This window comes from Anarrhichthys ocellatus, unplaced genomic scaffold (genome assembly GCF_004355925.1).
Source record: "Anarrhichthys ocellatus isolate YVR2014 unplaced genomic scaffold, GSC_Weel_1.0 scaffold21, whole genome shotgun sequence".
NCBI classification, from domain to species: domain Eukaryota; kingdom Metazoa; phylum Chordata; class Actinopteri; order Perciformes; family Anarhichadidae; genus Anarrhichthys; species Anarrhichthys ocellatus.
In genome coordinates this window covers 6,210,409-6,233,256 of record NW_022280051.1, presented here as the reverse complement: position 1 = coordinate 6,233,256, position 22,848 = coordinate 6,210,409, and the positions used below count along the sequence as shown (strand labels likewise).

The window sequence follows — 22,848 nt, the reverse complement described above, 5'->3', positions numbered from 1 at the left end:
GTTGCCACCTGGTTGTGATCCAACAGCAGCTACGACATGATCAACATTAAAGTGATACACAATTGTTTGTTTTACTTAAGTAAAACACCTGAATACTTCCTCCGTCATTGATTATTTTTGGGCAGTGATGTCACCTTTAATCGATCCATAAACAGGCTACACTGTGCTGCCTCGGTGTATATTATTATATACTGCATGTGTTAATACAGCCATGCACGCTACCTGCTGCTTGTTGCCTTTGCGCGTCAGCATGACGAACTGCATGGTGTCGGAGATGTCGGCGGCGTCGTCCTCTCCGATGCACGGCTCTCTGGAGCCGCCCTTCTTCAGCTGACTCTTCAGCTGCAGAGGAATGGCCACGTCCAGCTGGTGCACCTTCACCGTCTCGCCGCTGCGCTGCTGCAAAACACACAAGTTGTACCTTTTCAGATATGTTTAGATCAAAGCGTAATGTTTTACTCTGGGGATAAATCCTCTCTTCATGGAGGTTGTTGTGTTATTTAGCCGACGCTCGTTGATATAAATGACGGAGACGTAATATTAGAAACACCCGTCAGTGTAGCGTTAGACCATTCAACAGCACCACCAACTATACAGACATATTTAAACATAATAGCTTCACAAATAATGATATTCAGGCGTCCATATATGCATTTGAAACAGGTTTTTCTTGCCGTTATCGTTCCTCGTGTTCAACTGGACGTCAAAACGTCGCCTCTTGTTTTTTTATGTAAGTGATGGAAGACAAAATCCAAAGTCCTTGTTTTGTGCAAAGATGTACTGAAAAGTTCATCTTCTAGAAGCTAATATGGGTTTCAGACCAATCAATGGATGTATTTAGTAATGAATTCCTTATTTTTGAAACTATCCTTCAAATGCTTAACAGGGAAACACAAAGGCTCAAGGTTTATCTTTACGGTCATTATAAAATAAATAAAACAATAAAATAGAACTAAGTATATAAGAGTAGCACTAAAGAAAGAAATAAAAGGTAAAACTGATTCATATTTACAAGGAAGATACAACAAAAGAGGGAGAATTTATCTGTTTCATTAAAGCTACTATGAGGAGCTTTCGTTTAGTGTATTCTGGCGGCCCCTGTGGACCAAAGTGGTATTGTTTTTAGGAAACTTTCCCCCTCGCGTTCACGTGTCAGCTGAAGTTTCCAGGACGTCCTACCTGCAGGTTCTCCAGCATCATCTTATCCAGAGCCTGAATGAAGTCCTCGTCCTCAGCGCACGCCACGTGCTTCAGTCCACCTCCGCGGATGGTAACCTCCTAAACACACAAGGCAGACGTTAAACAATCTTCATACCTGAGGCGCTGATCGTCTCTCATCTACAGCTGTTCGTGCGGTCGATCTTACGTTGTTCTCCTCATCGGTCTCGTTTTCTTTATTGGAGTCGGTCAGGTAGTCGGTGTTCTCTTCTTCCTCTTCCTCCCGCTCCCCCTCTTCGTTCTCAGAGCCTTCCTGTGGAAAAACAAAACGTATGACATCACGATGGAGACGTTTCATTCCAGATTCAATTCAGTCAGATCCGTCGTCACGTCATCGCATTCATGATTACAGTTTCAGAAACGAGGCGAGCGGACAAACAGGGTGAAGTTTTGAAGAGTTAGATCATCATCATCATCATCATCATCGTCATCGTCATAACAAACTCACATCCTCTTCCTGTTCGTTCATTTCACTCTCGTTGCCCGACTGCTCCTCGGTCTCGGCGCCGCCCTCTTCGTCGTCGTCGCCGTCGTCGTCTTCCTCGCTCATGGCGCTGGAGCGGCCGTCCCTCCCCATGGCCAGACCTTCATGAACAACAGGAAACTCTTTAGGAGAATCATTTTAAAAAATGCTAAAAACACAGAATATTCTGCATTAAAGTCAGGTTGTTACGACGGATTACATCGTGAATACATCCGGCTTCAGTTATAAATAGAAGGAACACTTATTGTGTCATTAGTGTGTTGTTCTTCTGCGCTCATTAAAGAGTCTAATGGTTTTCATTGTGACGACAGAAACCAAACAGAAGAATGAAGTCAGACAGGAGCTGAAGATCAGGTCTGGTGTGACTCAGGAATGCCTGATCCTGGTTTAGAGTATGAAACATCAAACAATGGCTCCACTGTTTAGCTCGGGGGGGGGGGGGGGGGCTCATCAATCACTCTCTCTGCTACACACACACACACACACACACACACACACACACACACACACACACACACAGAGAAACAGACAGACACACACACACAGACTGCAACACCAGTGGGGGGGGAAGTAACATTTAATGGGGACATTTAGGGACATTTTTGCCCTTAAGAGGCTGAATGTCTGTGTTTTGGCGACATAGTTTATTAAAGACTTTTCAGAGGAGGTTTAAAATGTTCAGAAATGACCGAGTGAGGCACAAGTGTTCAGTGCATTTTCCTACTGAACCCCTTTGAATGCAGGACTTTAACTTGTAATGGGGTATTGTTACACTGTCCAGTACTTTGCCTCGACACAGTCTCTCTAAAGGGAGGAGCTGGTGTTTACATTCTTCTCTGAACATTCACAGTCGACATCTTGAAACTCAGGTTTGGGCTGAAACCAGCAAAGAACAGTGATCCTCAATGAGTGAGGACGTTTCCTGTTTCCTGTTTCCTTCTTCCTTCTCTCTCTCTCTCTCTCATTAATATTGAGACTGATCTGACAACATAGTTTGTCATCTTTGCGTATGAAATGACTTATGAGAAGAATTGATTAATCGACACGCGGTACTTTTTGTTTGGAGCGAGCCACTTAAACTAAACTCTCTGCGCAGACAGAACTCTGCGTTGGACGTCAGACTATATAATCGTTGTCCTTTCCCAGTGAGCGCATGTGTTCGGTATGCGTGTGTTTCCATGAACTAAAACAATAAAAATAAATAAAACCTGTCTGACAGACAGAGCGGAGCGAGGAGTGATGCAGCATCGTCCTCCTACACAGAGAGGAATGCTGCTCGGCCGGGACGACCGGCTGCATCCGTCACCCTGCATGCGGTGATAATTAAACGCCGGATATAAACGTCAACCACCTACAGACGTGCTCCTACCTAGTTTGACCAGCACCTCCCTCTCCAGGTCGGTGACCTGCTTGGTGGCCTCCTCCAGGGAGCAGCTGAGCCTCATCTTGGGCCTGAGCAGCTCCAAGGTGTCGGTGATCATGTAGTCGATGTCGATGGGGAACGGGTGGTCCTTGGTCCAAACGTCGGTGCTCTTTTTCCACCAGATGTACCGCTGCAGACACACGCAGGACATCGTTGTTATTCTCTATTATTTAGATGTCTCTTGCGAGAGAATGTTAGATTAGTCACGTATATGCACAACGTACCTGAGAGGCATAAAGGAAAGTGACGCGTCGTAACGACGGCAGATTAAGACCATTATAGGTAAAGAAATAAATAAAAATAGTGATAATGGACACTGATAATCCACCACTAAACACAGCGACCGGAGGTGCTCTTGGGAGCAGACGTACCTGGAAGTAGATGAGGAAACAGTCCAGCTTCCTCTTGCTGGAGCCGCGGTCGAAGTACTGGCCGCAGGTGTCGAGCAGCGTGCAGACCAGGCGGATGCGGAACAGGTGCTCCGGAGGGTCCAGGGCGCTGGGGCTGCCGTCCTGGTTGATCCCGAAGGAGATGAAGGAGAAGAGGGTGCGGAAGATGACGGCGGACTCCACCATGCGGTAGTTGTAGAGCTCGCCCAGGAACTTGGCGCTGCTGATCCGCCGCTGGTTGAACTTGGGCTGGTTGACCTGAGAATGAACGGAGGAATGATGATGATGATGAAGTAAAAGGAGAAATACAACACTGTGAAAATACTCAGGTAAAGTCCTGCATTAAAGAAATGTACTTAAGTAAAGTATTAACAGCTAAATGTAGTAAGTAAAAGTACTCTTTATGCAGCAGAAGCAGTGCAGAAACAAACAGAAATATACATATATATGTATATAAGTATCACTACGTCTCCTCCTTACCTCCATGCCCAGCCGGATGTCCTCCAGGACTCCGTCCACCACGTGGATGCCCACGTCCTCCTGGTAGGCCACCAGGCCGGCCAGCAGGTTGGCCACGCAGTGGATGCTGTTGTACTTGACGTTCCAGATGTTGACCATGCAGCAGATCAGGTAGCTCTTGACCTCGGGGTCCTGCCACGGCAGCTTGCGCATCTGCCTCAGCACCTTCTCCGTGGTGACTTTGGACAGGTCCTTGTAGAGCAGCTTGCGGATGTACTCCTGCAGCGGCGGCCTCTTCTTCCTTACCGTCTTCTCCATGGGCGGCGGGTTGCAGTAGTAGTAGGCGTTCTCCACCATCGTCACGTAGCGGGCGTCCAGATGCTGCGCCTGCTTTTTACGCATCATTTGCTCCTGAAAACACGCAGGAAATAGGAAAAAAATCAGCCGTTTATGCACACAAAAGCATCTTGAATCAGTTCTTTCAGTGTCACTATCAACCCGTTCACTAACCAGCAGGACGCTGGTACGCAGATGAGAGTCGGGGGATCTGAAGAGGAAGCGTCCGGAGGTCTCCAGCAGCGTGCAGGCCATCTCTATGTGGTGATGGGTGAAGTCAGACAGCAGCATCTGTTGGGACACACACACACACACACATTTTATATTATTATTGTTTCATTCGCATTGATCAGCTCAGAGATTTAAAAGAAAGCCTCCGATCTCACCTTGAGACAATGAAGCGTGTCGGTTTTTGAGAACATCTTGAACTTGGTCAGTTCCCCGATGAACCGGACGGTTTTATTCTTTGTCTCGATGTTGATCTGGTCCTTCTTCCGAATCTACAGCACAAAACAAAATAGTTTTGGGGTGGTTTGTTTAATTCAGAGCCGTCTATTGAGTCCCAATAAAACAAAAAAAAAGTAAATTATTCAACAGCAGTCGGAGGACCTACGTGGAACCTGAAGTCCCCCTTCAGCATGGAGCAGAGGTCCTCAGCCACGTCCGACATGCATGGATGAAGAGTTGCCACCAGGCGAGAGTAGAAGGGCAGAAGATCCAACCTGCAACAGTAGAACGAGTCTTCAGACTATAAACTATGATGACGGCGCCCCCTGGTGGAGGTACAGTACAAGGCTGGAAGTATAACGTAGCTGAAATTAATGTGTTAATGAGCCTTTAAAAAGAAGCTGCATTCATGGATTGTTTTCTCCACTTAAAGGCAGCAGAACAAGCTGTAAACATAACATGCACATAATCAAAATATGAAGTTGTTTTGCCAACAGGTGGTGTACAGTGCAGCGCCACACGATCTGTTATTAATATAAAAACATCTATTAGTGCAGCTTTAAGAGTGACTGCAGCTATTTCAAACTATATAAACACCAACGTTATCTCCATCCCGAGGGTGATGAAATGATTAGTCTGCAGCTTCACCTCTGCCTGGGGACAGTGAAGAGAGCTCGGACGAGCTTCCTGCGGTTGGATTTGGTGTTCATGTTCATGCAGAAGTCCATGGCAGCCTGCAGGAGTCAATTCAAAGATACGAGATCATCAACCTGTCATGTAAGTATTTGTTATACACAAGAGCTAGTCATCTAGCAGAGGAAACATGTCTAAAATACTGCCAGAATATCATTTTGTCTAAATATGAAACCATCTATATTTTGTCGAGCAGACAATATGGACGCTGCATTCTTGTTTGTTTCTCCTCACCTTGTCGATGAGGTCTCTGTTCACACAGTTGGGGAGCTGCTGGATGAAGGCGTCCACGATCAGCTTCAAGTGGGACCCAGTGTTGGCCTCTTCATCCTCTTGTTCTACAAAAATAAAGGTTTATAAAAAAACAACACCGAACATTTAAAGAGCGGCGGTGCTTTTTGTGAAAGAGGATGGTGTTCACCTTGCTCGTCCAGCAGCTTCTTGGCCAGCTCTTCGTTCTCGGCCTCGTCTGGTCCCTCCAATTCGAGAGGTTCATCTGCGATGTCCAGAGCCTCCAGCTCCAGCTCCAGCTCCTCGGTGGTGGTGCTGGCCGCGTCCTTCACCTCTTTGCCATCTGAACCAGACGGCAACACGGTCAGAACAACAACAAAAAAACAACCTCTGTGCGAATCTCTTTCGTGATCTATCAAACGCACCTTTGGCGTCGTCCTTGTCTTTGGCCTGGCCGCTCTTCTCGTTGTCCTTGAAGAGGATGGCGGGGACGAAGGCCTTCAGGTCCACCAGGTTCTCGTAGAAGTTACGGGCGTCTTCGTCTTCCCAGATCCCCCCCTCCAGGTCGTACTCTCCGGGCTTACCGGGGGTGAAGATGTCGATGCCGGGGCCATGCTCTGAGAGAGCAGAGAGGACACATTACACGTAGAGTTAAAAACAAATATGTCACATCCTTCAAACAAATATGTCACATCCTTCAAGGACATCTTTTGATTTAACCAGGACACACACCCTCCTGCACGGTCTTGTCCTGAGGAAGCTCGGGCATGTTTTCATCCAGCAGGTCAGCCAGAGACTGAGTGTTGGCCAGCAGCTTCTGGTAGGAAGTGGCAAACTCTTCATACTGCTTGTGTCTGTCCTCACTCAGCTCCCCTTTGGAGTGTAGGATCCGCCTGAAGAGGAAGAGAAAGAGTGACCAGGGAGCACTAAATCTTAGTTTACGGTCGACGTGGTGAAGCTGGCGAACGTGCCAGAAAAAGACGTAATCATGGCCGGCGCGTGGGTCATGCAAATCTGAATTTTTGTAACTTGCCGCACGCGATCACATGACTGTTACAAATAGTTCACTGACAAAAACAGTTTACATGTCTGAGGATTATATAAAGAAGGCCAATTCACTTTTAAAGTGAAAGACGGTCTTAAAAATCTTCATTTCAATAAATATTTTGCAGCCAAATCAAATAGTTTACAGGATATTCAACCTTTGTTTCTTTATAATACATTTAATACTTGACTTGTTTCTTTTCAGTGTTTGTATGAAGGTAATAAAGTGGTTTATGAATATGAGATATGAGTTCACAGATAAATACAATCCCTCCTTGACATAGTGGAGGTTGGTTTCTGGCTTTTAGCCGGTTCCACCGACAGTCTATGAGTGTATCTATGAGGTATAATCATTGTCTTTTTGATTCTTCACAGTTCTTCCTCTGGTGTATTGGAGAATAATGCAACAACAGCGCATTGAGTATGAAAGCTTCCGTGCCATCTGTGTATAGTGAGTATGAACAAAGCTTAACCTTCGGGTCGGACACTCACCTGTTCTGCCTCTCGGTGTTCTGCAGCTCGCGGTGGTCCTTCTTCAGGTGCTTGGTGAGCGAGGTGAAGTACTCCCTGAGGAGGTTCTGGAAGGGCTGCTGCTTCTCGATGGTGATTATCTCGCTCGGAGGGAAGCCCAGTCCGAACTTCTCCGCGGCCAGCTTGACCTTGCGGGGCAACAGGCCGGCGATGTCGTCTCCGCAGTGCTTACAGAAGCTGATCACCACCGACACGTGGGTGTGCGTCTCCCGGTCCGTCCCGATGATGCTCTTCAGCTGCTCGTAAATCAGAGAAAGCCCCTCCTTGTCGGTGAAGAGGCCGACAATGGTGAGCTCGGCGATGAAGCGCAGGTCGGTGCGCAGCTTGCTCACATTGGGCGACTTGTCCTCCTTCCTGGCTTCGAAGTGCTTCTTCCACGCCTGCAACAGCAACGGGGCGAACTCGGTGTACCGCTGGTGGAAGAGGGAGCACAGGTGAACGGCGCAGCCGACGTCGGAGATCTTCAGCTTGGCCTCCACGACGGAGCTCACGGCCTCGCCGATGTACTTGCTGAGGTTCAGCGAGCCGAAGTCGTTGGAGAGTGAGTCTCGCTGCTGCTCGGTGAGCGTGCGCAGCTTCTTGACGAAGGCCGTGTTCTTTTTAAGGCTGGAGTCCAGGCGGCTGAAGAAGGCCTCTTCGGGCCGACCCTCTTGGGCGTTCTGGTTCTTGCTGCGGAGTTCCTTCCTGCACTGATTGCGCTCCCAGGCCTCCTGGTGCAGCTGATGTCCCTCCTCCTTTTCCCTGCAGAGGAGAGGTTAAATGGAACGTTTTTTTGAAAATGAAAGACAGCAAAGATCTGAAGTTATAAGGGAGGTCAATGTTCTATGATTTCTACGCATATTTATGGATGTTTATCAACACATATTGATCATGATGAAACTGTTTATCATGCCTGAGTTCTGACTCTGAGGAGAAACGGTGATTTTTAGTGCAAATGATCTGTTGTTGCGGGTTAATCGGCAGTAAAATGAGGCTTTACAACAACAAAGTTCTCCAGACTTACTTCAGGAGAGCTGCCTCCTCCTCACGTTGTCTTTTGGCCTCTTCCTCTTGAAGCTTCCTCTCCTCCTCCTCCTGCTGTCTCTTCTCCTCTTCCTCTTTCTTCTTCTGCTCCTCCTCCGCTTTCAGTTTTTCCTCCTCTTTCTTTCTCCGCTCCTTTTCCTCCCTTTTCTTCTTCTCCTCCTCCAGGCGCTTCCTCTTCTCTTCCTTGCCGCCGTCTTTCTTGCCGCTCATCTTGGCCTCGTCTTTGGCTTTGTCTCGGGCGGACGCTGGTCTTCTCTCACCATCTCTGTCCTTCTCCTTCTCCTTGCTGCTGGAGGTGCAAACGTCTTTCTCATCCATGTTTACTGAGCGCTTGCGTTCAGCAGGCATACTGAGGAAAGACTACAAAAACAGGTTGTTATGAAGGATCTCCTTCATGCTTTAACGCTCTTCCAACCATCTGCATTGATAAATATGCTGTGATCTATATATGACAATTCATATATATAAATAGTGTATTTATACGTCTAGCACTACCAGCTAATTGGACAGAAGTGGAATAATAATATTACGGAAAAAATTAACTCCAACCGCCAACATCTGACACGTACAGCAGCTTATTTGCAGACACTGTTAGCCACCTAGCTTAGCTGCACAGCTTTGGTTAGGAAGATAACATTAACTCTCTTTAATGTTCATGATTTGGCTGAATAATCTGTTTCATGTTAGCCTTGAAGAAAGCAATCCGTTTCATGGCCTTGTTAAGATGATATAACGTTTTAAATGTGAACACAAATGAATAACAACAACAGAGTTAGCGCTAGCATATAGCTAACGCCGTTAGCCACTTGAATGCACGATGTAAACAAACGTTTTGACCGCGTTAAACTGGCAGCTAGTGTGTGTTTAGTCATCATGGTGTAAACTTACAATAATATACATCATAAATAGATGTGTAGCTGTTGTTTTGAGCGCGTAAATATCATTATAACATGAAAAGGTTTACCTGCTAATTGTAGCATAACAAACATCGGTCATTAACGTCGGTTTCTGTGTGAACCGCAGAAGGACCTCTGGTGTTGGCTCTACAAATTATGCCTTACTGAAAATATCTAAATTAAATCAATCAAAGTTATATTTTGGCAATATTTACACGTTTTCGTCCTGAATTTCTATATCATTGCAATATTCTTTAACCCATAAATATTGTTTATGTTGTAGTAACTTTAAAATCAGATTAGAAGTTTGTCACATCGTCAGGCAATGCTTAGGGCAGCTATTCATGTAACGGTGGTCTGCAAAGAAGACGTTTCTATTTATTTGTTATTTGGCCGCTTGAGGGCAACAAGTTCTAAACAAAAGAATGTTACTCACAAACAATTTAATTGTTTTGTAAAACATAAATGCATTATGGAGTAGAGGTGCCACCTGGTTTGGATGCTTTTAAAAATAAAATGTATATAAATCTCAGTGTGTTTTATTACGTTTTACAATAAGGCAATATAACATAAAAGTAAAAGTTTAAGAATTATCAGGTAAATGTACTTAAAGTGTTAAAAATAAAAGTACTTAATGCAGAAAAAAACTCAAAATTATGACAATTTGTGTCCTTATTTTTGCTACTTTTTTTAAAAATATAAGATACTATGTGAATACTTCCTCCACCACTGAGTCTATGTACCAGTCGTAGTAGAGGTACAAAAGGTATTTACATTTGGGTTTTTAAAACTAAATTTGGGGAACGTACCTTCAACTGAACAACTTCCTGCTCCAGTGATCTAATTTATTTAAGTGGTGAATCAAAACAAACCTGAAATGTAGTGTTACATGTGTAAGTGTTAAGTGATAGTGTAATGAATTTAAAAGGGTTTAAACTGAACTGGACCTTCAGAGGAACCAGAACAGAGTCTCTGTGAGCTGGTTTTACAGAAGCTCTCCAGAGTATTTTTAAACACACAATCTTTCCTCTCATTCGTTCATCTGAATGTTCCTCTCTGCACACACAAACTGTGTGTGTGTGTGTGTGTGTGTGTGTGTGTGTGTGTGTGTGTGTGTGTGTGTGTGTGTGAACAAGGGTGGCTGTTGTAGCTTTATTGACACACACACACGGAGGTACTGAAAGCTCAGCGTGGAGCAGCAGAAAAGTGAGACAGAAGAGCCGTTCACAGGAATACTTCCTTATAGGTGTGGTTAAAATAAATGAAACCAAGTTTACATTCTGAATCACCACAGAACGAGTACCTGACTCATTACTGTTAGAGCTCAACTCAAGATTATACTGAAGTACTTTGAGTATTTCCTCTACTACTTTATACTCCACAACATCTCAGAGGGAAATATTACTCCAGCATATTGTTACCAATTATTTACATAAAAAGATACGAATAAAAAATACAATGCATTGTATTTAGATTTAAAAAGTTGTCCCTAAAATTAGAGAAAAGATTAAAAAAATGACTATACATGTGTGTATTCTTCTCTCACGACCCCTCAGATTTAACTGGTGACCCTTCGGAGGGGTCCGACTCCTTATGTTTGAAACCACTGGACAAAACTGTCTATGAAGTCGTTAAAAACTGGCTCCACCTCTGAGGTTCTGAGGCATTACTTTGAGTTATTAAACTGATAATTCTTCTTCTTCTACTTGCAGCGGACTATCTTAAAATACACAGTCCTGGTTGAGATATGAATTGTATTAAAGTAAAAACAATGGACTTGTTTTAGAAAGATAGAAAGATGAACATTACATGTATGATGACTGTATAAAGCACCCAGTTTGTAAAACTGCAAATACTGATGGCCAAAGGCTTCATCATGGAAACTGTCTCCAGCCTGTCAATCTGCAGAGAAACAAGCAGCTGTAAAGTCTTTACATCAGTTTTTATTCAGCACACGGAGAATGTTCATCACAGTGAAGTGAAAAGACAATTGTAAAAGCTTCGCTCTCAAGTAGAAATCTGTAAATCTCACCAACAATCATCAAAAATGTAACACTTCCTGTCAACAAATGCTACAAAATAAAAGACGAATAAAGAAAAGCTTAAATTAAAGAAACACTGAATGACACTAAGAGCAAAAACAAACTATAAACTGAAATACTGTTGATCTTAAACACTCAATTTAAATCTAAAAAAACCCCATTTAATCAGTGAAAAGATTGTGAAGCAACGTTGCTGTTTGATTGATCAGGATGTTTAAACGTTCACCAACATTTAAATCATCCGCCCATTCAACGCAAAACCTTCGTAAAAATCATGCAAACTTTGTCTTTGGTGAACGACAACGAGACAATCTGTGCTGACAGCGAACCGTAACAGAGGAAGCTCTGGTAGTTTATTAGCATACAGTTATTTTTATATATATAACCTCTGTCAGAGTATGAAGAGGACTTGTTTACAGTAACATGACAGGAGGCCAGATAATAAAGAGAACATTAATATCAGATAAAATGAATAAACATCAAAAGGCCCATAAATCATCTTTCTTTGAAGTTCTAAACAAGCTCTCTTTGTCTAATTTGATGCTTTTTAATGCACTCCGACTTCTTATTTACATTAGAAGTATCAAAATAAATTCCCATTGTTAATCCATTTATTTTCATTAACACTTAAGAGACAGAAGTCGATGTTTTTTAATTAAACTCTGTGAAATCAACAATCTTTGTGGCTCGTGGGGCTTTTATTTGTGTCTTCAATAACTCTTAATCGAATGAAAAACAATGAATAAAACAAAAACAAGCAGCGCTGCTACAGACACACTCATCACGTCACCTTTAAGTCGTTAGCTTTTGATTGGAAGTGTGATTTGTACTTCGGCTCAAAAAGTGTGTATTAAAACACTTAAACACTGTTTGATTGGTTTAAGTGTTTAAACTCACAGATTCAGACACAACTCCTGTATTTCCATTCTGCACGTGGCCATCAAGGAACACAGTGTGTCCATAATGCTCAGACAGATACACTTTAGTGGGTCTGAGTGAGAGATGATGAAACATTTTGTTTTGTGTGGAGCTGCCACTCTTTTCTACTGGACTAAAATAACTATTTCACTAATTATTATATTGTTTTCAGCGCCTGCTTCCAGCAGCAGATGAAGGTTTGGTGCATTAATGGAGTCTGTGCTTTAACTTAACGATGACATAAACCTGTCGCCTCCTTTGGATTGGACACCGAATGTCTCCACGGTCAGTCGACCCGTCAACAGCTCGCCACAGACAGAAAATGAAGCTGAATTTGAGCTCCTGCATCCCAAAGAAGTTGTGTGTTCTTTCATCTGCTTCAGTGTTGTTGAGCAAAGAACCGCAGGACGAGCGGAAGATGTGTTGAAATGTCGGGAGGCCGCGATGATCCTTAAAAAAATACTCCTAATAAGATAGAAAATACATATAAAGTTGTCTCTGCAGCCGGCGGCCAATGGCAGGAGTCTGTGCAGTCGCTTGACAGGTGAGTCAAGCCTATGGCCTTTGAGCCAGGCGGCTCTTCCCCTCCTCCTGTTCGGCCAGCTTGAAGTGTGTGTACGACAGGATACCGGCCAGAGTGCAGAGGATCCCCAGTGCCTGAGAGTGAGACGGGAGGACAGACAGACGGGTAACGGTGTTGTTGGAGCCAGAAGGTTATCGGTTTGGAATCCTCAGAGCAGCACAGGAAGAGACTCACCTGGTTGAGGGACAGCGGGTCGTGGAAGAGCAGGTATCCTCCAATCAGAGTGATGCAGAATTTGAAATGACCAAACATGTTGTAGCTGCAAAGTGGAGTCAGGAGAACGACAACGCGTATGAAACCCCTCCAGAGTCATTCAGGAAACCCTCAACTCTCTACAAGAAGACCAAAGACCGACTCAAGAAGTTCAGTGACACCTTCAGTAGGATTAGAAATATCCTGATAAAGCACCCCAGGACCTCCCTAAGAAGACCAGATTCTCTCAAGACCTTCTGAAACTCTTTCAACAGGACTAAGATGCTCTTCACAAAGACGTCAATACTCCCCAAGAAACCATCAAACCTCTTAAAATCCCCCAGAAAGTTCTGAAACCCCTTCAAAGAGACTAGAAACGCCCTCAAGAAACCTTCCAACCTTTTAAACCCCCCAGAAAGAAAACCAAAGATCCCCTCAAGAACACCAGAAGTCTTCTCCAGAAGTTCAGAAACCATTTTAAAGTAACCAGAAAGATATCCTCAAGAAAAAGAAAGACCCCCTAAAAACAAAAGCCATCAAGTCCCCCAAGAAACCCTTAAACCCCTCAAATCCGCCAGAAAGAACACCAAATAGGTTCTGAAATCCATTTAAAAAGATACAAAGTTCCTTAAAATGCCCTTAAACCTTCCCAAAAATCCCTGAAACCCCTTAAATCCCCCAAACCTCTTCTAGAAGGCCTCACACCTGCCCAGAAGGACCTGGAGCCTTATCACCCTTCAGACCCCCTAAAGGTCTCTTTGGACTTCCATAAATTTGAGGATACGTGACAGCCGAGGTGTTTCCAATGATCCAGTAGATGGACAGGTTGACCAGGAACGCCACCACACCCGAGAACAGCACCGTCACCTAGGCAAGAAGAGGAGAAGGCCGTTACCACGGCAGACAATGTAAAAAAATCACCAGGACCTTCACAATAAAAGCATGGAGCCTATAGCATGGTGTATGTGTGTGTGTGTCATGTTGAGTCCAGAGACCAGAGCAGGAAGAGACCAGGGTCCAAATATTCCTTTGTCTCCAGTCAGTGGCTCAAACAGAGGAACAACGCAGAGCAGGAATCCCGACGACAGAGGAGCCTGAGAGGATACATTACCGTCATTACATCACATTATGTATTAGTACTATCACACTCACAGTATTAATATAAACATACTATTACATTTAGACATCAAGTATCAAGTCAAGTCCCAAGTCGAAAATTAACAAGTCTCAGGTCAAGTCCCAAATAAAGCTCAGCAAGTCCCAAGACAAGGCCAACAAGTCCCAAAAGAAGGGGGACAAGTCACAAATAAAGACCAACAAGTCCCACATGAAGTCCTAGGACAACAAGTCTCAAGTCAAGTCCCAAATAAAGCCCAGCAAGTCCCAAGAAAAGGCCAACAAGTCCCAAGTGACGGGGAACAAGTCCCACATGAAGTCCCAGGACAACAAGTCTCAAGTCAAGTCCCATATAAAGACCAACAAGTCCCAACTAAAAGTCCAAGTGAAAAGGAACAAGTCGCAAATCAACTCCTAGGTAAAAACCAAGACGTCACAATTCAAGTCCCAAGTAAAGACCAACCAGTCTCCAGTCAAGTCAACAAGTAAAAAAAGTCAAAAGCCAACATGTTCCAACTCAAGTCCCAAGTCAAGGCCAAAGGGTCCCAAGCATAGTTCTAAAGGAAGGGGAACAAGTCCCAAATCGACTTCTAAAAAAGACCAGTTTGAGCAGAAAGCCAGCGTCAGCATGACTAATGCAAACGACGGTGTGAAAAAACCAAACTGATCAGACTCTCTATCAGATAAGAGTACTCAGTGACCCTTGTACTGTTACAGTATCCATACTATTTGCAGTAGTGTCACTTCATAAGTCATACCTGATAGTACAGAAGCTGCATAGAGTTCACCTGGAGCTCATGTTGTTTAGCTCCCACCCACTGAGAGACAGACAGACAGAGAAACAGACAGGGAGATTGTTATTTTCACGGAAACAACTTTGTATTTTTGTGTGTTTTGTGTGTATATGTACTCACCACTTGGTAAAGCGACGTCACCAGAACACCCAGCGACGCAAACACCGTCCCCAGCAGGTTGAACCTCACGTCGAAGTACGAGTTCAGTATCACCCCTAACGTGATGGGCACCTGGAGACACACAGACAGGTAGAGTTAAACAAGAACTTTTTATTTTACAAGCCCAACGCTTCATGCAACCACCTGGACCCAAAACAAAACACATTGTCTGGACCCGACAAGTTTTAAGTTGGGGAGAAGGAGGTTCCTCACCAGTGTGAGCTTAATCTTGGTGGAGAAGGTCTTCTTGTAGTAGGTGGTCTGGATGAGGATGATGACGGGCGTGGTCATGGATTTAGCCAGCTGGTACGTCCCGATGGAGTTGTTCTGTAGCGAGAGGTTGGTGAAGGCCACGAACCCACAGAAGCTCAGCGCCAGCCACGCGATCCGGCGAAGCGGGAGGCTTTTGGGAGAGAAGATGTCAAATTTCTGGCAGATGTAGAGGCCCAGCCAGGTGACCACGAAGTGAACGAGGGTCAGCGTCATGTTGGGGAAGCCGTAGCGGACGTAGATCCACTTGTTGATGAAGACGATGCAGATGGAGGACAGCAGGTTGACCAGCAGGCCGACGGCGAGGCGCCGGTTGGCCGATAAGTTCAGCAGCGACATGGCTGACGACCCAAAGACGAGTTTAACTGAGAGAAGATGTTCACGCTGCCAAAACAGAGAAACTAATGTTACTCTAACGTGCACTGGTCTCCGTATTATTCTTTTACACTTAACAATTGTTGTTCTATTGTTCATATACATTTACATTTGTATTCTGTTGTTCTTCTTGTGTTGTAACTCTGGCACAAGAACTTCCTTCAGGACTAATAGTTTTATCTCAGCATGATACATCTTTTTTACTTTAATGCAAAATACTTTTGTTTGGTAAAAGTCCTGCCTTCATAAGTACACAAGTATTGTCAAATAAATGCAGTAACAAGTACTCATTGTGCAGCAGAACTGCCTCATTACTTTATGACATTATTCTAATAATATTTATGACGGATGTTTATGTCATAGCTGCTAACTACTTTATATAAAGTGTGGCAGTGGTGGAAAGTACCTACATGTACTCAGGTTTGAGGTATTTATACTCCTACTACATTTCACAGTGCATGTTGTGCTACAGCTCCACAAGTACCTCAAATGTATACTTACATACAGTACTTGAGTTAATAATAATAATATAATCCTTTATTAGTCATGATTACAGCAGCATAGTAGAGTATATATATATATATATATATACACATATACATACATACATACATATGTATACATACATACATATGTATACATACATACATATATACACACACACACACACACACACATACACACACACATACACACACAGAATAATTGTAGTATTGCACCGTGTATTTATATTGCACAGTTAAATACTGTGTGTTTCTGTCAGTTAATGCAGCATATTTAGTTAAAGGTAGTTAGACATAACATGCATTTATTTATCTCTCTCTCTCTGTCTGTCTGTCTGTCTCTCATTCTGCCACGCAATAAGAAAAGTTTACCTGGGGTCTCCATCTGTCTTCTTCTTCTTCTACCCGTCTCGCTCCGGACCCCGTGAGTTTAACGTCTCCCTCCGGCAGTCGGAGCACCAAACCTCCGGACTCCAAAGCGACGAAACCTCACGTTAGTGTCCTGGATGATTTTCGGTCCCTCTGCTCTTCTCCGTGCGGGAATACAGCCGTGATTTCTGGGTTACAAGCCGCCCCCCGTGGGTTCCTGTTTCCTCTGTGCCGTTGAACATTTGCGCGTGTTGAGCAACAGCGGCCCCTAGTGGACTGGAGGGTGAAGCACAGCCGAGATCATCTATAACAGGGGTCCTCAACTGCCGGACCCAGACGCAATTCCATCCGCACCCAGGACCTAACACCGACAGATAATTCAGAATTATTCATATCAGACACTGAGTTTATACTTCAACCGGCGCAGTTTATTCAGCCGTTACGGCACTTGTTCAGCGGTGCAGGAAACACACCAACCAATGCTTTGTGAATCACATCACGTGATGCAGCTCAGCCAATCAAATATGGGTATTCTGACAAGTTTCCTGACTCTAGTGAGATGTAGGCCCAATCCCAATGTTCTCCCTTACAGACTTTGAGGCGCGCTGCGAAGTCCGTGAGGGTTTAGGGCTGTCCCACTACAGTCAAATCATCAAGTGTTTGAGGGCTCTCTAGCAGACATTTTGAGCCCTTTATTAACCCTTTCCAGCCTAAGGGAATTACCCACAAATCATTGCAATGCGACGTTAAACACGGGGTAACCAGTGGACGCATGGAAACGTTAAAAAAAAGGTAAACAAAGAGGACGGCTCACTTCACTTCTTATTAAATTTACTCAGAAACATTAAGGGTTAAAGATGGAACAAAAAATAAACATGACATCAGAAGATATTTATTTATTTATTCATCAAATATTTGATTTTGTCGTTGAAGCTGTTTTGACAAAACGAGTAAATAGATTATATGAATGATCTCTCATCGTGTGAGGAAAGAGCCTGGAAGACTTTCAAATCAGGGAGTAGAAAATATAAAATAAATACACACAATTATACATCATATTTCTTGTTGTTTTCATGGTAACGTGATATGTTGCAGCAAAGTGCCGTCCCATTCCTATTTACACCATCTCAAGCCCTCACAGTCTCTCACACTCACCCACTTACCAGGTGAAGTCAGTAAGTCCTTGAGGGTTCAGGGTTTGAGGGTTTAGGGGGGACATTGGGATTTGGCCCCACACACCGTGACACACGGTGGAGAGACGAGGAAATAGAAAGAAGAGCAGGATCATTGCGCTAATTAGAGATGTTATCTCACATGACGTTCTCCTAAAAGAGAAACATGTTTAGAGAGAATATAATTTGTAAGCATGAATGAACAGACTCTTCTATGTTAATTCTTACAACAGGCAGTTAAAACCAGCATGTCTCATATGTTCAGAAAACGTAACTATTGATAAAAGCGGCTAATGAAGCGCACTACGAGACAAAGCACAACTCTTTAGAACAAACGTATCCACTCACATCTGAAATGAAGACCTAAAACCTAAGAGCCCAAAATGATCAGAATCCTGACACATGAATTCACTGTCCAATGATGTAAACAGAGAGAATAGAGCTGAAACAAGTGTTAATTACCACAGATAAAGTCCATGCTCACTGATTTATCTTTTGAGATGAAATATAATATAAAATAATATAAAATATAATATTGTGGCTTTTTGATTGACATCACTTCACACCTGAATGAACTTTACTATTTACTATTACTTTATTTTAAGATGCACATTTTTCAAAAGCTTTCTGTTATGTCAGTTATTCTTTATTCCAGCCCTTATTGTACTTGAAATGAGAAGACAATTTATTTATGTATTTCTATGTATTATTTATAATCCATCCAGTTAAATTTGAAAAGTGAGAATAATAATTGTTAAAATATAATTGATGTGTACGTTCTATATTTGATTTGACATTTGTTAACATCTGTTAACATCTACTATCACAGTAGAAGTTATCAGATGTTCTAATAATAATAAAACTTCTACTATCACAGTAGAAGTTATCTGTTTTTAATTTTTGCAACATTTCTACATGTTTACATCACTGGGAATGCAGTATATCAACACTGAACTATAGGGGGCAGCATAGTGTCTCACGGCATCCAATCTACCGAGAAATCAAAATAAGAAGACGAAGAAGAAACAATTATCACGAAGAAGAATCCTGTCAAGCCTCGTGAAGCGGGAATTTGTAGCCCACTATCATGGACTGGTAAATTAGATTTCACTAGATTTTAAACAAGAATCATCTTATACACATGTTGTTATATTTTGAATTATTCACGTCGAACCGTTAGCTTGTTATTTAGCCTGCTATTGCGGCTACTTTACTGTGTTAGCTGGTGGCTAACGAAACCGTTCATAATCAATGCTGATGCTAATCAGGCTAAATGCTGATTTGTGTACTATTGACATGTTTTAACCAGCGCTAAATACGTGGTTCTCGGTCAGTTATTGGGGATAATATATATATATGTATGATATGTTATTGATTACACAAAGTTGGAATTATCACCGCTGAATAAACTAATAACAAACAGCTATTTCTTGTCGTTAGTACAGTTGGTATTACTGTCTATCAGTGAGTACTTTCAGCTGTTAATGAATAGTTAGTTAACTAGTTAGTTACGTTACGTATTAGTACTTAAGTGCATTTACTATTGTACAATACAATTTGAGGTACTTGTACTTCCATTTTCTGCTACTGTATACTTCTAACGTTACTCCACTACTCTTCAGAGGGAAATATCGTAGTTTCTTTTACAGATTATTCATTCAAAAATACAAATTAACAAATACATTATGATGTATTATTATAGTTTAAGATACTGAGCAGTATTCTTTAAAAGTAGCTCCACGTTCAGTGATGAACACATTATTACATTAATATTTAAAATCTATCAAGATATTGTTTATGATTTAGAAATGAGCCTTTATGCATAATGACTACTTTAGGTATTCTTTGATGTTTATACTTTGATACTTTTTACTTAAGTAGAATTGACTTGTAACAGAGTTACTCTACTACTTCTACTAAAGTACTTCTTCCAGCTGGTCGAACACATACAAGACGGCTAGAAACGTACAAAAATACCGTTTCAGTGGTGAAACACATCAACAGAACTTCTTACGTTTCATTACAAGCAAAGAACTTCTTCTTCTGCTTCAAGCTCAATACGTAAACGCTGCCACAAAAAAGGTTCCTTTTACTAAAACATGAGTCCTTTACGGTCTTCCATCGAGAAGAAACTCTCAGAAATTAAGTTTATTTTACGATAACGTTTCATCATGTAATGAACATTAAAATATGAAATATAGACGCCAACAGAAAGGATTTGATTCAAGTTTTTGTGCTGCAATGAAAGGTATTGAATAAAACGAAGACTGTACATGATACTTTCAGTGGTAAGAAGTACTATGTGTTGCGTGTGTATTTACGTACTCGTCTTTCCTTCCAGGGGTCAGGGTGAGCTGCTGTCTCCGGTGGTTCGAGATGACGAGGTGACGATCGCTGCACGAAGGAGGAGGAAGAAGGTAGCTTGTATCCTTCAGCTGGGAGAGAATGTGTGTGTTTAGCTTCAGGTTAAATATCTTCAACTGGATTCAGACCATTGGTAGGATGTAAAAAGTTATGAATGCTCAAATACAACAACAAGTGTTTCTGTGAGGTGGAGACCTGTTAGCCTGTTAGCATTCATTAATGACGTCAGCACTGCCAGTGTTGTTGTTTTCCTGACTGTTGGTCTCAGTCCCGTCACCCGGCAGCCCCGTCCTGTCCACCGTAACACCAGCACGCTCCCTGCTGAGGAACACTCCAGCTTCACTGTTCAGACAGGCTGGTACGAGACACACACACACACACAGCTGATTATTGTTTATCTTCTAACATCAAACATCTCCATATTTTACTAACTCCCCTCTCTCGCCTCATGTCTTTTTTTCTCTCAGTAACTCCCAGAGTTCCAGATATTTCCTCCATTTTGGCTCCGGGAGGCCGAACGCCTCGATACACACACACACCCAGAAACGCCCTCAGCAGTATGGTGAGACAGACACTCACACACACACACACTCACACACACACTCACACACACACGGTCATTGGACATCATGCTGGAACATTTTCAGTTTTCTTATCTTGTTGTGTACAAACTTTCTGGACAAACATGTCGAAAATTGCTCATTTCATTTTGCAATCTGTTCACGAGGACGTTTGCATTAATGATTTTTGATCGTTTGTATAACTGACACTCGTACATCGCTATATAACTGCCACGAGTCGTTCTTGAGAGAGTCGGACTCTTACAGAGCAACAAATCTCTCAGTCGTGTGATAAAACCTCCAGGATTTGCTCTAAAACGCCGTCTCTGTGTCTAGAATTTGGATGACAGTGACTGGACCAACAGCATGTACATCTCCCCCGTTTCGGGGATGGAGAACACCAGCTTCTTCACAGACGACATCACCAACCTTAGCTCCGCCCTGCTGAAGGAGGATGACCCCGGCGAGGCCGGTGAGTGAAATGAACGCTCCCCAAATCCCGCTCTGCAAGTTTACAAGCACTCCTGTTAATATATATTTATCTTTTTCAGCGGCTGCCAGTCTCTTCCCAGAATTCCTCAGGTCCTTCCTGAAAAACTCTTCCACTGCGGTGTTTGAGCTGCTTGAGGATTACCAGCTGCTCTTACAGGACAAGGTAAGCTGTGTGTGTCTGTGTTAACTTTGCACAGGCTAGCTGTTTCCCTCCGTTTCCAGTCTTTGTGCTAAGCTATGCTAACCGGCCACTGGCTGTAGCTTCATATTTAGCACACATACACATGAGAATGCTATCAATGTTCTTATCAGACTCTCTCAGTAAGAAAGCAAATTAGTATATTCTCCAAAATGTCGAACCATTCCTTTAAGACGTGGTTAGCTTAGCTTAGCATAAAGACTGAAAGTAGAGGGAAACAGCTAGCCCTGGCTCTCTCCAAGTGTCCTAAATCAACCTCCTAAAGCTTATAGATTCTGATGAAATGCTCGCTTCGATCACTCATCTGCAGGTGGACGTGCTGCAGTCCGTGGTCCTCAGAGCGGGACGGGACAGTAAGACAGCAGGAGTCCGCTGGCTGCTGCAGCAGGAGAACTGCTCCTGGAGACTCATCACCTCGCTGTACAGGTACACACCTCATCGTACCTGCACCTGTCTGTCCGTCTGTCCTCTTTACCTCTGATTGATCACCTGTCTGACTCTGCAGGGACCGGGTCCAGTTGGCGCTGGAAGATGACATCATGACAGACATGGTGGTGAGTGACACAGAGACACACACACACACACTCTGAAAGCTGCAAAAACAGATTATTTTTTGGACAAGCACACACACACACACACACACACACACTAACCAGCTTTCAGCCCTTCTCCTGAATACACGAGTCAGAAGCATGAATCGGACGCTGTGAAGGTGAAGTTGTGTTTGTGTGTGAAGGTTCCCAGTGAGAGTGAGAAGGTCGTGGTGGAGCAGCTCTTTCAGCGGGATGCCGTCATACGTCAGAGTCAGGTAACACACACACACACACACACAATTGTAAACATCAGATTAAATGAACACAGTCCTTCTGGATCTGCTGATTAAATGTTTGTCTTGTGCTGCAGCTGGTCGTTGATTGGCTGGAGAGCATCGCTAAGGATCAGATTGGAGATTTCTCTGATAATATAGAATACTACGCCAAAAACGTCTGCTGGTGAGTTTTTAAATATCTCGTCTACAGTCGTGTGTTTTAAGATCGTTAGCTAAAGTAAAGTGTGTGTGTGTGTTTCAGGGAGAACACCCTTCATGCTCTGAAGCTGAGGAGGAAGAGCGGCGCTGCCTTCACCATCCCTCTGGTCACTGAGCTGGTGAGGCCTGTTAACATGACGACACCAACACATCCTCGTCCCTAGTGTGTCTGAATTCACAGATTGTGTTTGTTTGTTTGTTTGTTTGTTTGTTCAGGACCCAGACGCTCCTCTCCGGCAGCAGCGTCCTCTGGCGGACCTGGACAGAGAGGACGACGCCCGACTGCTGAAGAACCTGTTCACCCTGATCAGAGCCGGGATGACCGAAGAGGTAGAGACACAGAGAGACAGACTGGGAGGTGGAGAGACAGACAGTAATAAAGGAGTGTATGTTGAAGTTCAGAAGGATTTATGGTTTTGTTTTTGAGAATCTAAATATCTTATGTTCTAGCTGGGACACATTGATTCATACTGTATTTAAAGAGACATGTTTTGTGTGTGTGTGTGTGTGTGTGTGTGTGTGTGTGTGTGTGTGTGTGT

General features: G+C 43.3%; 3 protein-coding genes across 4 annotated transcripts in view; 1 reads left to right on the top strand and 2 right to left on the bottom strand.

Annotated features, from left to right (window-relative positions):
• Positions 1–9,289, bottom strand: part of upf2 (UPF2 regulator of nonsense mediated mRNA decay) — a 16,023-nt gene extending 6,734 nt beyond the window's left edge. For both annotated transcript variants that reach the window (XM_031859155.1, XM_031859156.1), the window contains exons 1-18: positions 9,243–9,289; positions 8,259–8,638; positions 7,217–7,996; positions 6,413–6,573; positions 6,106–6,297; positions 5,871–6,023; positions 5,684–5,787; positions 5,405–5,490; positions 4,923–5,031; positions 4,696–4,809; positions 4,484–4,600; positions 3,995–4,384; positions 3,497–3,772; positions 3,072–3,255; positions 1,667–1,803; positions 1,367–1,471; positions 1,180–1,278; positions 223–399 (exon numbers count right to left, since the gene is read on the bottom strand). In XM_031859155.1, coding sequence (XP_031715015.1) covers positions 223–399; positions 1,180–1,278; positions 1,367–1,471; positions 1,667–1,803; positions 3,072–3,255; positions 3,497–3,772; positions 3,995–4,384; positions 4,484–4,600; positions 4,696–4,809; positions 4,923–5,031; positions 5,405–5,490; positions 5,684–5,787; positions 5,871–6,023; positions 6,106–6,297; positions 6,413–6,573; positions 7,217–7,996; positions 8,259–8,626 — 3,552 coding nt within the window. In that variant the 5' untranslated portion in view covers positions 8,627–8,638; positions 9,243–9,289. The remainder of the gene's footprint in view (positions 1–222; positions 400–1,179; positions 1,279–1,366; positions 1,472–1,666; positions 1,804–3,071; positions 3,256–3,496; positions 3,773–3,994; positions 4,385–4,483; positions 4,601–4,695; positions 4,810–4,922; positions 5,032–5,404; positions 5,491–5,683; positions 5,788–5,870; positions 6,024–6,105; positions 6,298–6,412; positions 6,574–7,216; positions 7,997–8,258; positions 8,639–9,242) is intronic.
• Positions 9,290–11,544: 2,255 nt separating this feature from the next.
• slc35e3 (solute carrier family 35 member E3) lies at positions 11,545–16,719 on the bottom strand. The gene is made up of 8 exons (XM_031859083.1): positions 16,499–16,719; positions 15,192–15,632; positions 14,940–15,050; positions 14,784–14,843; positions 13,905–14,003; positions 13,694–13,776; positions 12,892–12,976; positions 11,545–12,791 (listed from the first exon to the last, which is right to left on the bottom strand). Exons 2-8 carry the CDS (start codon positions 15,585–15,587, stop codon positions 12,690–12,692), a joined length of 936 nt encoding a protein of 311 aa, XP_031714943.1. The 5' UTR covers positions 15,588–15,632; positions 16,499–16,719; the 3' UTR covers positions 11,545–12,689.
• Positions 16,720–18,679: 1,960 nt separating this feature from the next.
• The window catches only part of nup107 (nucleoporin 107), an 8,727-nt gene continuing 4,558 nt past the window's right edge, over positions 18,680–22,848 (top strand). The window contains exons 1-12 of the mRNA XM_031859080.1: positions 18,680–18,762; positions 20,009–20,091; positions 20,300–20,389; positions 20,499–20,593; positions 20,928–21,063; positions 21,143–21,246; positions 21,593–21,708; positions 21,788–21,836; positions 22,019–22,090; positions 22,186–22,274; positions 22,353–22,428; positions 22,526–22,639. Coding sequence (XP_031714940.1) covers positions 18,755–18,762; positions 20,009–20,091; positions 20,300–20,389; positions 20,499–20,593; positions 20,928–21,063; positions 21,143–21,246; positions 21,593–21,708; positions 21,788–21,836; positions 22,019–22,090; positions 22,186–22,274; positions 22,353–22,428; positions 22,526–22,639 — 1,032 coding nt within the window. The 5' untranslated portion in view covers positions 18,680–18,754. The remainder of the gene's footprint in view (positions 18,763–20,008; positions 20,092–20,299; positions 20,390–20,498; positions 20,594–20,927; positions 21,064–21,142; positions 21,247–21,592; positions 21,709–21,787; positions 21,837–22,018; positions 22,091–22,185; positions 22,275–22,352; positions 22,429–22,525; positions 22,640–22,848) is intronic.